Source organism: Mercurialis annua, linkage group LG1-X (genome assembly GCF_937616625.2).
Source record: "Mercurialis annua linkage group LG1-X, ddMerAnnu1.2, whole genome shotgun sequence".
NCBI classification, from domain to species: Eukaryota; Viridiplantae; Streptophyta; class Magnoliopsida; order Malpighiales; family Euphorbiaceae; genus Mercurialis; species Mercurialis annua.
In genome coordinates, this window is record NC_065570.1 from 27,459,114 (window position 1) to 27,475,367 (window position 16,254).

The 16,254-nt window shown below is 32.4% G+C and overlaps 1 protein-coding gene across 1 annotated transcript; it reads right to left on the reverse strand.

Moving 5' to 3' along the window:
* Positions 1–11,268: 11,268 nt before the first annotated feature.
* On the reverse strand, positions 11,269–12,614 carry LOC126667550 (uncharacterized). Its single transcript, XM_050360539.1, has 4 exons — positions 12,427–12,614; positions 12,225–12,324; positions 11,410–11,472; positions 11,269–11,319 (listed from the first exon to the last, which is right to left on the reverse strand). Exons 1-4 carry the CDS (start codon positions 12,612–12,614, stop codon positions 11,269–11,271), a joined length of 402 nt encoding a protein of 133 aa, XP_050216496.1.
* Positions 12,615–16,254: the final 3,640 nt, after the last annotated feature.

The following is a 16,254-nucleotide window of genomic DNA, read 5'->3' on the forward strand; positions in this document are numbered from 1 at the left end:
TGTTTAAATCACTATTAAGGTGAAACGTTTGGTTTTGTTTCGTAACGTTTGTAAACGTTTGGCTTAAATCGCTAAAAAGGTGAAATGTTTGGATTTGTTTCGTAATGTTTGTAAATGTTTGGCTTAAGTCGCTAAAAAGGTCAAATGTTTGGTTTTGTTTTGTTAAGTCTGTAAACGTTTGGATTAAATCGCTAAAAAGGCGAAACATTTGGTTTTATTTCGTAACGTATATAAATGTTTGGCTTAAATCGCTAAAAACGTGAAAAATTTAGACTGCTCCCGAAACGTTTTAAATTTTTGACTTAAATCGCTAAACAGGTGAATCCTTTCGATTTTTTTGGTAATGTTTTAAATATTTGGATTGGTTTCGTAACGTTTCAAACATTTGGCTTAATTCGCTAAAAAGGTGAAACGTTTGGATTTTTTCATAACGTTTTAAATGTTTGGATTGGTTTCGTAATATTTTAAACGTTTGGCTTAAATCGCTAAAAAAGGGAAACGTTTGGATTTGTTTGGTAAGATTTGTAAACGTTTGGATTTAATTGCTAATAAAGTAAAAAAGTTTTGATTTGTTTTGTAACATTTGTAAACGTTTGTCTTAAATCACTAAAAAGCTGAAACGTTTGGATTTGTTTCGTAAAATTTGTAAACGTTTGGCCTAAATCGCTAAAAAGGTGAAATGTTTGGATTTTTTTCATAACATTTTAAACGTTTGGATTTCTTTTGTAACGTTTTAGACATTCAGATTTCTTTCATAATGTTTTAAAGGTCTAGATTAAATTGCTAAAAAAGTGAAACCTTAGGATTTGTTTCATAATGTTTTAAACAGTTGGATTTGTTTCGTAACGTTTCAAACTTTTGCTTAAATCGATAAAAAGGGAAAACGTTTGGTTTTGTTTCGTAACCTTTGTAAATGTTTGTCTTAAATCGCTAAAAAGGGGAAACTTTTGGATTTATTTTATAAAATTTGTAAAGGTTTGGCTTAAATTGCTAAAAAGATGAAACATTTGGATTTGTTTTTTAACGTTTATATGAGTTTGGCTTATATCGCTATTTGTTTCGTAACGTTCGTAAACGTTTGGCTTAAATCGCAAAAAAGGTGAAACATTTGGATTTGTTTCATAACGTTTGTAAACGTATGGCTTAAATCGCTAAACAGGGGATACGTTTGTATTTGTTTAGTAATTTTTTAAACATTTGGATTGGTTTCGTAACCTTTTAAACGTTTGGCTTAATTCGCTAAAAAGGTGAATTGTTTGGATTTGTTTATTAACGTTTTAAACGTTAGGATTTGTTTCGTAACATCTGTAAACATTTGGCTTAAATCGCTAAAAAGATGAAACGTGTGGATTTGTTTCATAACGTTTGTAAACGTTTTGCTTAAATCGCTAAAAGGTGAAACGTTTGGATTTGTTTCATAACGTTTAAAACATTTGGATTGGTTTCGTAATGTTTGTAAACATTTTTCTTGAATTGCTAAAAAGGTGAAACGATCGGTTTTGTTTCGTAACATTTGTAAACGTTTGGCTTAAATTGCTAAAAAGGAGAAACGTTCGGTTTTGTTTTGTAACATTTGTAAACGTTTGGCTTAAATCGCTAAAAAGGTGAAACTTTGGATTTGTTTTGTAATGTTTGAAAACTTTTGGATTTGTTTTGTAACGTTTTAAACGTTTGGATTTGTTTCATGACGTTTTAAATATTTGGCTTAAATCGCTAAAGTAGCGTTTGTAAACGTTTGGCTTAAATCGCTAAAAAGGTGAAATTTTTGGATTTGTTTCGTAATTTTTGTAAACGTTTGGCGTAAATCGCTAAAAATATGAAACATTTGGATTTCTTTCATAACGTTTTAAACGTTTCGTTTTTTTTCATAACGTTTGTAAATGTTTGTCTTAAATCGCTAAAAAGGTGAATAGTTTGCATTTGTTTCATAATATTTTAAAAGTTTGGATTTGTTTCGTAACGTTTGTAAACGTTTTGGTTAAATCGCTAAAAATGTGAAACGTTTGGATTTATTTCTAAAGGTTTGTAAACTTTTGGCTAAAATTCCTAAAAATGTGAAACGTTTGGATTTGTTTTGTAACGTTTATAAACGTTTGGCTTAAATCGCTAGAAAAAGGGAAATGTTTGGTTTTGTTTTGCAACGTTTGTAAATGTTTGGCTTAAATCGGTAAAAAGGATGAAAAGTTTGGATTTGTTTCGTAACGTTTGGCTTAAATCGCTAAAAATGTGGAACATTTGGATTCGTTTTGTAACATTTTAGACATTTGGATCGGTTTTGTAACGTTTTAAACTTTTGGCTTAAATTGCTAAAAAGGTGAAACATTTGGATTTTTTTGTAACGTTTGTAAACGTTTGGCTTAAATCGCTAAAATGGTGAAACATTTGGATTAGTTTTGTAACGTTTTCAACGTTTGGCTTAAATCGCTAAAATGGTGAAAAGTTTGGTTTTGTTTCGTAACATTTTAAAAAGGTGAAACGTTTGGATTGAATGCTTGGATTTGTTTCGTAACGTTTTCAACGTTTGGATTAAATCGCTAAAAAGGTGAAACATTAGGATTTGTTTCGTAACGTTTTAAACGTTTGGCTTAAATTGCTAAAAGTGTGAAACGTTAAGATTTGTTTCGTAACGTTTACAAACGTTTGGCTTAAATTGCTAAAAAGGTGAAACGTTTGGTTTTGTTTCGTAACGTTTGTAAATGTTTGGCTTAAATCGCTAAAAAGGTGAAACATTTGGATTTGATTTATATCGTTCTAAATGTTAGGATTGGTTTTGTAATATTTGTAAATGTTTGGCTTAAACCGCTAAAAAGGTACGTTTGGTTCTGTTTCATAGCGTTTGTAAACATTTGGATGAAATCTCTAAAAAGGTGAAACATTTGGATTTGTTTTGCTACGTTATAAACGTTTGGATTGGTTTCATAACGTTTTAAATGTTTGGTTTAAATCGCTAAAAAGGTGAAACGTTTGGATTTATTTTGTAACGTTTATAAATGTTTGGCTTAAATCCCTAAAAATGGGAAACGTTTCGATTTTTTTCGTAACGTTTTAAACGTTTAGATTTGTTTCGTAATGTTTTAAACGTTTGGATTGGTCTCACAACGTTTTAAATGTTTGGCTTAAATCGCTAAAAAGGTGAAACGTTTGGATTTGTTTCCTAACATTTTAAACGTTAGGCTTGGTTTTGTAACGTTTTAGACATTTGGCTTACATCGCTAAAAAGGTGAAATACTTGGATTTGATTCGAAACGTTTGTAAACGTTCGGCTTAAATCTCTAAAAAGGTGAAACGTTTGGATTGGTTTTGTAATGTTTTAAACGTTTGTCTTAAATCTCTAAAAATGTAAAACGTTTTGTTTTGTTCCGTAACATTTCTAAAAGGTGAAAGGTTTGGATTTGTTTCGTAACGTTTTATAAATATAGATTAAATCGCTAAAAAGGTGAAACGTAAGGATTTCTGTCGTAACGTTTTAAATGTTTGGCTTAAATTGCTAAAAAGGTGACACCTTTGGATTTGTTTTGTAACATTTGTAAACATTTAGCTAAAATCGCAAAGAAGGTGAAACGTTTGGATTTGTTTCATAACGTTTTAAACGTTTGGATTGGTTTCGTGACGTTTTAAACGTTTGGATTTGTTTCTAAACGTTTATAATGGTTGGCTTAAATTGCTAAAAAGGTGAAATGTTTGTATTTGTTTCGTATTTTAAACGTTTAGATTTGTTTCGTAACGTTTGTAAACGTTTGGATTAAATCGTTAAAACTGTGAAACGTTTGGATGAGTTTCGTAACATTTGTAAACATTTTGCTTAAATCGCTAAAAATGTGAAGCGTTTGGATTTGTATTGTAACATTTGTCAGCGTTTGGCTTAAATCGCTAAAAAAGGTGAAACGTTTGATTTTGTTTCGTAATGTTTGTAAACATTTGGCTTAAATCGCTGGAAAAGGTGAAATGTTTGGATTTGTTTTGTAACTTTTGTAAACGTTTGGCTTAAATCGTTAAAAATGTGAAACGTTTGAATTTATTTCGTAGAGTTTTAAACGTTTCGATTGGTTTTCTAACGTTTTAAATTTTTGGCTTAAATCACTAAAAAGGTGAAATTTTTGGATTTGTTTCGTAACGTTTGTAAACGTTTGGCTTAAATCACTAAAAAGGTTAAACGTTTGAATTGGTTTTGTATCGTTTTAAACGTTTGGCTTACATCGCTAAAAATGTGAAAAGTTTAGTTTTATTTCATAACATTTTAAAAAGGTGAAACATTTGGATTTAAACGTTTGGATTTGTTTCGTAACGTTTTAAACGTTTGGATTAAATCATTAAAAAGGTGAGACCTTAGAATTTGTTTCGTAACGTTTTAAACGTTTGTCATTAATCGCTAAGAAGGTGAAACGTTAGGATTTGTTTGGTAACGTTTACAAACGTTTGGCTTAAATCGCTAAAAAGGTAAAAATTTTGGATTTGTTTCGTAACGTTTGGATGTATTTCGTAACGTTTTAAACGTTTTGATTTATTTCGTAACGTTTTAAACATTTTGATTTATTTCGTAACGTTTTAAACGTTTTGATTTGTTACTTAATGTTTTAAATATTTGGCTTAAATCGATAAAAAAAGTGAAACGTTTGGATTTGTTTCGTAACCTTTGTAAACGTTTGGCTTAAATCTCTAAATAGGTGAAATGTTTGTATTTGTTTCGTAACATTTGTAAACGTTTGGCTTAAATCGCTAAAAAGGTGAAACATTAGAATTTGTTTTGTAACGTTTGTAAACGTTTGGCTTAAATCGCTAAAAACATGAAACGTTTAGATTTTTTTCGTAACTTTTGTAAACGTATGGCTTAAATTGCTAAAAAGGTGAAACATTTGGATTTGTTTCGTAACGTTTTAAACGTTTAGATTGGTTTCGTTACATTTGTAAACGTTTGGCTTAAATCGCTAAAAAGGTGAAATACATGTTTTTTTGTAACTTTTGTAAATTTTTGGCTTAAATTGCTAAAAAAGGTGAAACATTTGGTTTTCTTTTCATAACGTTTGTAAATGTTTGACTTAAATCGCTAAAAAGGTGAAACATTTGGAATTGATTCATAACAATTCAAATGTTTGGATTGGTTTCGTAATACTTGTAAACGTTTGGCTTAAACCGCTAAAAAGGTGAAACGTTTGGTTTTGTTTCATAGCGTTTGTAAACGTTTGGCTTAAATCTCTAAAAAGGTGAAACGTTTGGATTTGTTTCGCAACGTTTTAAACGTTTGGATTGGTTTCGTAACATTTTAAATGTTTGGCTTAAATCGCTAAAAAGGTGAAACGTTTGGATTTATTTCGTAATGTTTGTAAATATTTGGCTTAAATCACTAAAAAGATTAAACGTTTGGATTTGTTTCGTAACATTTGTAAACGTTTGGCTTAAATCGCTAAAAAGATGAAACGCTAGGATTTGTTTCGTAACGTTTTTAAAGTTTGGCTTAAATCGCTAAAAAGATTAAACGTTTTGATTTGTTTCGTAACGTTTGTAAACGTTTGGCTTAAATTGCTAAAAATGTGAAACGTTAGAATTTGTTTCGTAACGTTTGTAAATTTTTGGCTTAAATCGCTAAAAAGATGAAACGTTTAGATTTATGTCGTAAAGTTTGTAAATGTTTGGCTTAAATTGTTAAAAAGATGAAACGTTTGGATTTGATTTGTAACATCTTAATCTTTTGGATTGGTTTCGTAACGTTTGTAAACGTTTGGCTTAAATCGCTAAAAAGGTGAAACGCTTGGTTTTTTTGTAACGTTTGTATACGTTTGACTTAAATTTCTAAAAAGGCGAAACACTTGGTTTTGTTTCATAACGTTTGTAAATGTTTGACTTAAATCGCTAAAAAGGTGAAACGTTTGGATTTGTTTCATAACGTTTTAAACGTTTGGATTGGTTTCATAACATTTGTAAACGTTTGACTTAAACCGCCAAAAAGGTGAAACGTTTGGTTTTGTTTCATACCGTTTGTAAACGTTTGGCTTAAATCGCTAAAAAGGTGAAACGTTTGGATTTGTTTCGTAACATTTGTAAATGTTTGGCTTTATTTGCTACAAAGGTGAAACGTTTGGATTTGTTTCATAACGTTTGTAAACGTTTGGCTTAAATCGCTAAAAAGGTGAAACGCTAGGATTTGTTTCGTAACGTTTGTAAACGTTTGGCTTAAATCGCTAAAAAGGTGAAACATTTGGATTTGTTTCGTAACGTTTTAAACGTTTGGATTGGTTTAGTAACGTTTGTACACGTTTGGCATAAATCGCTAAAAAGGTTAAATGTTTGGTTTTGTTGCGTAACGTTTGTAAACGTTTGGCTTAAATTGCTAAAAAGGTGAAACGTTTGGTTTTGTTCCGTAACGTTTATAAACGTTTGGCTTAAATCGCTAAAAAGGTGAAACATTTGGATTTGATCGGTAACGTTTATTAATGTTTGGCTTAAATCGCTAAAAAATGTGAAACGTTTGGATTTGTTTTGTAACGTTTATAAACTTTTGGCTTAAATCGCTAAAAATGTGAAACGTTTGGATTTGTTTCGTAATGTTTTAAACGTTTTGTTTTGTTTCGTAACGTTTGTAAACGTTTGACATAAATCGCTAAAAAGGTTAAACATTTGGATTTGTTTGGTAATGTTTGTAAACGTTTTGCAGAAATCGCTAAAAAGGTGAAACGTTTATATTGGTTTCGTAACGTTTTAAACGTTTGGATTGGTTTCATAACGTCTTAAACGTTTGGATTTGTTTCTTAACATTTGTAAACGTTTGGCATAAAACACTAAAAATGTGAAATGCATAGATTTGTTTCGTAACATTTTAAATGTTTGGATTTGTTTCTTAACGTTTGTAAATGTTTGGCTTAAATCGCTAAAAATGTGAAGCGTTTGGATTTGTTTCGTAACCTTTGTAAATGTTTGGCTTAAATCGCTAAAAATGTGAAACGTTTGGATTTGTTTGTAATCGTTTGGCTCAAAATGCAAAAACGGTGAAGCATTTGGTTTTGTTTCATAGCGTTTGTAAACGTTTTGCTTAAATTGCTAAAAAGATGAAACGTTTGGTTTTGTTTCGTAACATTTTTAAACGTTTTGCTTAAACGCTAAAAAGGTGAAATGTTTGCATTTGTTTCGTAACATTTATAAACGTTTGGCTTAAATCACTAAAAATGTGAAACGTTTGGATTTGTTTCGTAAAGTTTTCAACTTTTGGCTTAAATCGCAAAAAAGATGAAACATATAGATTTGTTTCGTAACGTTTGGCTTAAATCGCTAAAAAGGTGAAACGTTTGTATTTGTTTCGTAACGTTTTAAGATTGGTTTTATAACGTATTGAACGTTTGGCTTATATCGCTATAAATATGAAACGTTTGGATTTCTTTCATAACGTTTGTAAACGTTTGGCTTAAATATCTAAAAAGTTGAAACGTTTGGATTTGTTTCGTAATGTTTTTAAACGTTGGCTTAAATTGCTAAAAAGGTGAAACGTTTGGTTTTGTTTCATAACGTTTGTAAACGTTTGGCTTCAATCGTTAAAAAGGTGAAACGTTTGGTTTTGTTTCGTAACGTTTGTAAACGTTTGGCTTTGTGCGCGAAGCGGGTTCCGGACGAATCGTCCCTTCACTCGCCCAGGCTTATGGTCGACTCGGTTTTGGTTTAAGTTTGAAAAATTGCGGTGTCGCCACCTAGCCGTGCTAAGACTACCTGTTATATCGACTAGGTAATCTCACTTGCCTACGGCGAGATTACAGTACGCCGAGCCATAGACCAGGTTCGTGGACATATCCCGATTCTCATGTACTCTCTTAAAGGGCCCTTCCTCGTTATTTAACAGATTTACCCTTATCTCATATCGACAATCAAGTGGAATTCACAGGATATCAAAGCTGGAATCAGAGATGAATGCGTCTTAAACAAGTTTGACTCGCATATGACTTGATCTGAACTGGACAATAGCACTTAGGAATAATCTAATAGATAAGCAAGTAAAGGTCTGGTCTGGTCAATTTGCATGCATAATAGTCTATTAGGATGTCTAACTCAGGTTGATTTTATTGGCTATCTTTAAAGCCTATACACATTCTAATTACATATTCATGTGATTAACCTAAGTCGTTTAGGTGATTTGCTGGAATGGATTTGATTTCTTTGAGGTGGTTAGTCCTTTAGCCTGTTAATGATGGACTGGGCTGGGCCAATTTGAAAGCAGTATACATTGCAAGCATACCCATTTACAGTTGCTATACATACAAGGATAGGAATACTTTTAAACCTCGTTGACTTTGTGAGTGGGCTGCACTCACCGAACATGAGAGTTGTTTGTCACGTCGATACGGTTCTACTGGTTTGAAATGAGGTTGATTGGAGTTCGAACCATCCCGGTACGGCTTTTGGAAGTGGCTGGGTTTGCGGTCTATCGTCTTTAAGCCCGGTTTGTTTGCAGTTTACAATATTTGAGCTTCGGGGCCCAGGTTACAATTGGGTCTGCCACATTAACTACTAGAAACAGCTAGGTAATGAAAAGTATGATTCTGGGCTTCGAATCGGGCCAAATTCCGAGTTTGAATGAGCTTAAAAACACGTTTTCTTGTCCGAATCGCCGTCTGGAATATTTGGGAGTATTCTGGAAGTGTTCTTGTGGGGGGAGAAGGGTGCTGCTATTCTTTGCAACATTTCAATAAACTGTCGCATCAAGGGATTTTCATCTTGCGGTGGAGCATTATCCTCAGACTGTTCCTGTTTATTAAAAGATGCATTTTCAGGACCATGCACAGACTCTACAAACATTTCTGGGCCAATGGGATCATCTCCATGCCCATCCTTCCTATAGAAGATGTACTACATCAATTAGATGTATATCATGTTACGCATGTTATGCATGTTATGCCAATATGCATCACAACTCTAAGAGCTAGGCAATCTAATCCCCGCTCTGATACCACTAAATGTCACACCCTCTTAATTAAAATATTATTTACTCATAAAGTTATAACTAACAACACATAATCCAATTAAATACATTTCATGTTACGACACAAAAGTGTTAGCTTAAAGCATATCCATATACACTCATACTATCTCACATAAAAGACTAACTCTTAGTACAAACGTTTCATTTATCTATCTTATTTGCATAAATATTTATGCAAATAACAAAAAACCTCATTTATCTAACTTGGCACAAAAAAATAACGCAGAGGGGTGAGCCTGCAACTCAATATGTAAATAGATATATGCATACTAAATGAACGAAGGATTACGTTACCCCCCGAACTTGGCTCAAAGTATCAAAAACGTCTAAATTAGCAAAACCGTATCACTTTTACCCCGGACTTGGCACAAAGTATCAAAAACGTCTAAATTAGCAAAACCGAATAACTTTTACCCCGAACTTGGCAAAACCGATTCAAATACACCCCTACGCTGATGTGGCATCTAATTAAATATTTAACCATTATTAATCTAAAACCCATCTTCTTCTACTTCCACCACCACTATTCCTCTTCCTCCATCAACAACCACCAAAAACCCATCAACCACCACCCAAAACCATCAAAAACCGCCCAAAACACCACCCGCCGCCAAGAAATGAACTCAGAGACGAACTGAGTTCGTCTCTGTTGAGAGACAAACTCGTCTCTCAGATTAGAGACGAGCTTCATCTCTCAGATGAGAGACGAAAGCACAAACCCAGATCTAGGTTTCCAGATATGGGTTCGTTTGAAGATGAGCAGCTGCCGGAAAATATTAAAAGTTTTTGTAAAAAGAACAAAAAGGTCCTTTATATTTTCAGTTAATATAATTTTGATATGTAAAGTTTTAAAATTAACTTTTTTTTATTTATTATGGACTAATTTATATAATATTAAATGAATTAGGATTATTTTAAACCTTTTACCATTAAAAACAACCTAGAAAAACAAAACACCACTAAAACAGAACAGTGTATCTCACTCTCATAGCTGAAAGTGGGGAGGGGGGTTTTGTACCAAATTTAACAAGTTCAGGGTAAAAGTGATCCTGTTTTGCTAATTTGGACGTTTTTGATACTTTGTGCCAAGTTCAGGGGTTAAAGTGATCCTTTGTTCCATACTAAATATACACATTTCTAAGCATTCCAAGTAACTAATATATATCTCAAGCAATAATCCATTGAACATAAGCAATAATTATAACCAACAGAACAATCCAATGGTCAGTTCAAACCAAACATAATCTCACAATTCCAATCAACATCAAGCTTATAAAAGGATAGTCAATCATGCGCGTAATTCACATGTTGGCCTAAATCTCCGTATAGGCAACCAACATAAGTTATTGGCCCGAATTGCCCTTTAGGCAACCAATAACTCATTCTCACGATGTTGACTCGAATTGACATTTTAGGCAACCAACGAATATCTCAATTCTCATTGAATATCCAAACATAAGCATGACATGATTCTCAAAATTAAAACATGACTCACACCAAAAATTCAACGATAATTCACAAGCGCATTTACGTCTCAAATCAACACACATTTGCAATTGCAAACAAATGTATATACCAAGTATAACACTATCTATTCACTTACTCAATTCACCGAGTCTCAAACCCGTGAAGTTTCAGGCTTGTCTGTCATATTTCCTTCTGGTCTATAAGTACCTATTCACATATGTAATCTCAATTCATTCAAAAGGTGTAACTATTTCTTCAATTTTCATAAGGAAATAAACTAGTAACTATAACCCCTTTTTCTAGGCAGATTATGTGTAATGACTTCAAATAGGTACTACTCCTAACTCAAAAATCATTTATGAAACATATTGATATGAGTCCTGTACATTTGAGTATATAGTTTCATTTCAAATTGGAAGCACATAAATTGGATTAGCATAAATCAGATTATGCACATTACAACACCATTAAATTAAACTGTCTAGACAGATTATACAACTAAATGTTTCTTCCTTATTCACCATCCAAATGACAGAATTAGTCTTTTGTCGAAACTAAACAGTTTTAGTTAACATCCTAAAGAATCCAGAGAAACAATAATTAAATAATATGGAAATGTATAACTCATTGTATCAACTTTAAAAGTAGTTAAAGATGCAACTATAGTTCTACAAGTAGGCAGAACATATATCATATCTTCAAAGTGATCCACACATCAATATAAACACAATTTAGCAAAACCCTTTGGTGGAGTTATAGGTATATGAGTCTATAAAATATATCAAAATGAACCAACCCAATTAGATCTCAATACTATGAGATATTCATGTTTTGGTGACACCCTATCTGGTTGTATTGGCAGACAGAGCAACAACATGGTATGGACTATTAGGCTATCATAACAATTTCAAATAATAAAACCCAAAGCATAACAATTATAGTTTACATAGACTCAAGAATCGTTCAGTTTGGAGTTGAATAACGCAACTTATAGCACCAACAACATGAACCGAAATTCGGCCAGAAAAAGAGTTAAACCAGAAAACCTAAAACAACTAATTCAAATGATTACACATACCTTAATTCTTCAAATTATTGATTCAACCTTAAAACCTAAATGATTTTATGTTTAATTGATGGAATAATCTCTGAATATTAGCAAGGATTTCCTCTTCTTCTCTCTTCTTTTTCTAGGTTTAGTTTTGATAAGGATAAAGCTTAAGAGGTGATATTTAACATGTAGTTAGGGTTTATTATGATAGTATACATTTGGTTTCATAGAATCATTTATCAATACCAATATCTCATATAATCCTTGAAATGTTTTATATGTTCAATTCTAACCTAAAATTTAATTTCATTTCAAACCACTCAAATCAACCTAGTTTTCCGACGTACTTTCATTCCAATTTGGTTCTGATATATTTGTTGTTTGTTATACTACCGATTATTCATTTTGAATAGTTATAGCATTAATCAAACACCCATAATTTTCATTTAATTAACATTAATCATTACTTTAAATGCTCACGTAAATGCAAATGAACGACGCTTACTCTTGACCATCGAAATGCATGAAATGTATGAGCATCACTATATGCAATTTAAATATGGGTGTTACAACTCTCCCCACCTTAGAAAATTTCGTCTCAAAATATAAGAACTTACCACCATTATAAAATTGATAAAGGTATTTCCTTCTCATATGTTCTTCCACCTCCCATGTAGCTTCTTTTGGAGAATGACGATTCCATCTTACTTTAACCATCTGTATCTCTTTATTCTTTCATTTCTTTACCTCTACTCCTAGTATTTCTATAGGTTCCTCTATGTATACCAATTTTCCTGTGAGTTCTACCCCCGTTTCTTGTATCACATGACTAGGATCAGATCTATATCTTCATAATATGGAAGCATGAAACACGTCATGAATTTGTGATAACTCTCCCGGTAATGCTAGTCGATAAGCCAATGGTCCAATTCTATCAATGATTTCATACGGTCCAATATATTTTGGACTAAGCTTTCCCTGCTTGCCAAATCTCAAAACTCCTTTCCGTGGAGATACTTTCAAGCATACTTTCTCACCCACTTCATATTCAATTTCCCTACGATGTCTATCAGTGTAACTCTTTTGCCGATCTTGTGAAGCTTTTAAGCACTGTTTGACTGTTTGTATCTTATCCATAGTTTCTTAAACTGTTTCAGGACCTTCAATTTGTCGCATTCCTTCAATATCCCAACACATTGGACTTCGACACTTTCTTCCATACAGTGCTTCATATGGAGCCATACTTATACTAGAATGAAAACTATTATTGTAGGCAAATTCCATCAAGGATACAATTAAAATGGGAACATCATGCAATCTAACAATCTCAAAAATATACAATGCAACCAATTTATCAAGGGAATCAATTTGTCGAACAGGTAAGAAATGAGCAGATTTAGTGAGTCTATCAACAATAACCCATATAGAATCATGCTTTCTGAATGTACGTGGCAACCCAACAACAAAATCCATAGTTATTTTCTCCCATTTCCACTCTGGTATAGCTAAAGAATGAAGTTTACCTGCAGGTGCCTGATGTTCTACTTTCACTTGTTGGCATGTTAAGCATTTAGCCACAAATTCTGACATATCTTTCTTCATTGTTGGACACAAATAAAAAGGCGTCATATTTCTGTACATTTTAGTACTTCCAGGATGCATACTATAAGGTTCATTATGAGCTTCTTCTAATATATCCTCCCTCAAGTTTTCCACATTTGAAACACAAACACGACTGCCATTTAACAAAAGACCATCATCTCTCAGAACAAATTGGTCATGTTTTCCTTGTTCAACCTTTCTTCTCATCTTCTGTAAATAAGGATCTTCAAACTGAGTTTCTATAATTTTATCTTTAATAGAAGGCTTCACTTGCAAGGTGGCTAATAAGGTATCATCATGTGTGTCTAACAAAGTGTTCATTCCTCGAAGTGCAACTAAATATTCAATATCATATCAGAGCATACATGCCATACGATCCACAGCCTTTCGACTCAAAGTATCAGCAACAACATTTGCTTTTCCAGGATGATAATCAATAGTACAGTCATAATTTTTCAGTAACTCAATCCATCTTCTTTGCCTTAAATTCGACTCTTTCTATGTAGGAATATATTTCAAGCTTTTATGATCTGTGAAAACTTGAAACGTCTCACCATATAAGTTATGTCTCCATGTCTTTAATGCATGCACAATGGCACCTAGTTCTAGATCATGAGTTTGGTAATTCACTTCATGAGGTCACAGTTTTCTAGAAGCATAAGGAATAACCTTCCCATGTTGCATTAATACACATCCAAAGCCTTATTTTGATGCATCGGTGTAAACTACATAACCTCCATTTTCAGATGGTAAGGAAAGTATTGGTGCTGAAGTACGACTTTTGTTTAATTCCTCAAAGCTTTTCTCACATGTGTCAATCAACTTGAAAGTTGCATTCTTTATCAGTAAATTTGTCAACGGTTTTGCAATAACACAAAAGTCTTTCACAAATCTTCTGTAATACCCTGCTAAACCCAGAAAACTTCGATAACATTCTTTGGTGACTCCCATTCAAGATTAGCTTTAATCTTTGATGGATATCTGGTTGTACACCATATTTTGAAATTATATGCCCCAAAAAGGCTATTTCTACCAACCAGAATTCACATTTACTAAACTTGGCATAAAGTTATTAATCTTTCAAAACTTGTAAGACAATTCTCAAATGTTGTTCATGTTCTTCATGGCTTCGAGAATAGATAAAAATAGGCTTAATTACTTAAAAAAACCCTCATCTTTAATTTTGTTTTTGTTTATACCCTGACCTAGAAAAATTGTCACATATACTCATGACCTTACTTTATGTTTCACCTCTACCCCAAATTTCAAAAAAAATACGATTTATTAAAAACAACTAAATTTGAGGGTTATTTTATACCTTTTTCTACTAAAAAAATACAAACAAGTACTTCATCTTTAAAAACATTCAAATAAATCCTAAAATTAATTTTTTTAATTTAAATAAAATAAAATAAATAAAATATTTTTTATTAATTATAATCTACAATTATACTCTAATTTGAAAAACCGCTAAATATTATTATTTATAAAGAATTCTATTTTTAAAACAGATGTCGGAAAAGGAGGAGCTGAGCTGCTTCTCCTTCTATGGAGGAACAACGTGAAGGAGGAACACGCTGTTCCTCCATGGTCCTTGGGAAGGAGGAACAGATATGTTCCTCCTTTCCATGGAGGAACAACGTGTTCCTCCATGGAAGGAGGACGACGGTTCCTCCTTCCACGAAAGGAGGAAAGTGGCGGTGGGTGAATTCTTTTTTTAAAAAAAAATTAATTTAATTTTATTGAAAGAGTTTTTTATGGTTCTTAATTTTGATAGTGGGTTCTAAAATTGGAGTACGGTTGTAGGTCGGGAATAATTAAATAATTATGATTAATTGATTTTATTAAAGAAGAAGGTGTTTTTGTATAATTAATAACTTTGATGTGTAATTAGAATATATACTAAAAAAGAAGGACTATTTTAAACCTCTTTTCAAATGAAAAGAGGTAAATTTAATACTTCGAGGGTAGAGGTGAAACATAAAGACAAGGTCATGAGTTTTCCTAGGTTAGGGTATAAACGAAAACAAAGTTAAAGGTGAGGGTTTTTAAGTAATTAAGCCGATAAAAATATCATCAATAAACACAATCAAAAACTGATCCAAATACTGCTGAAACATTTTGTTCATTAATGATATAAAAACAGTTGGAGCATTCGTCAATCCAAATGACATCACAATAAACTCATAATGACCATACCTAGTTCTAAATGCAGTTTTAGGAATGGACTTCTCATCAACTCGAAGTTGCCAATATCCTGACCGCAAATCAATTTTAGAAAATATCGTGGCACCTCTCAATTGATCAAGTGAATTATCGATCCTTGGCATTGGATATTTATTCTTCACAGTTATTTTATTCAATTGCTTATAATCAATGCATAATCGCATACAACCATCTTCCTTTTTCACAAATAACACAGGTGCGCCCCAGGGAGAAATACTTGGCCTGATGAACCCCTTATCAAGTAGTTCTTCTAACTGTTTCTTGAATTCTTTCAATTCTAGTGGAGCCATTCTATATGGTGCAATAGAAATTGTAGCTGACCCAGGCATAGTTTCAATTTCAAAATCAACCTCCCTATGATGTGGCAAACTAGGCAAACCATCAAGAAACACATCTGGAATGCCTCTCACTATTAGAATTTCTGAAACCCCCGGACTAACATTAGTCATATCTATTACACTAGCCAAATATGATTGACATCCATCTCTTATATAAATGAAATGTAGTAATAGCAGAGATTAAACAATTAGGCACTACTCGTCAAAAAAAAAACAATTAGGCACTGTTTTCCTTTTCCCAACAATAATTGTTTTAATTTGCCCTTGAATTTCCATAACTACTTCTTTAGTTTGACAATCAAAAATGCATGATGTTTTGACAACCAATCCATACCCAATATAACATCAAACTCTCTCAAATGAACAACCACCAAATCAGCTTGTAAGGTCATACCATCCACAATCATATGACAAGATTTTATCATAATATTTACAATAATAACACCCCCAGCATGCATAGAAACATACATATCATGTCCCAATGGTTCTAATATGCCATGCACACATAATACAAACTCATGTGATATGAATGAACATGTAGATCCAGGATCAATTAACATATGTGCGTCATAGTTACAGATAGAAAATATACCAGTAATCACATCAGGTGC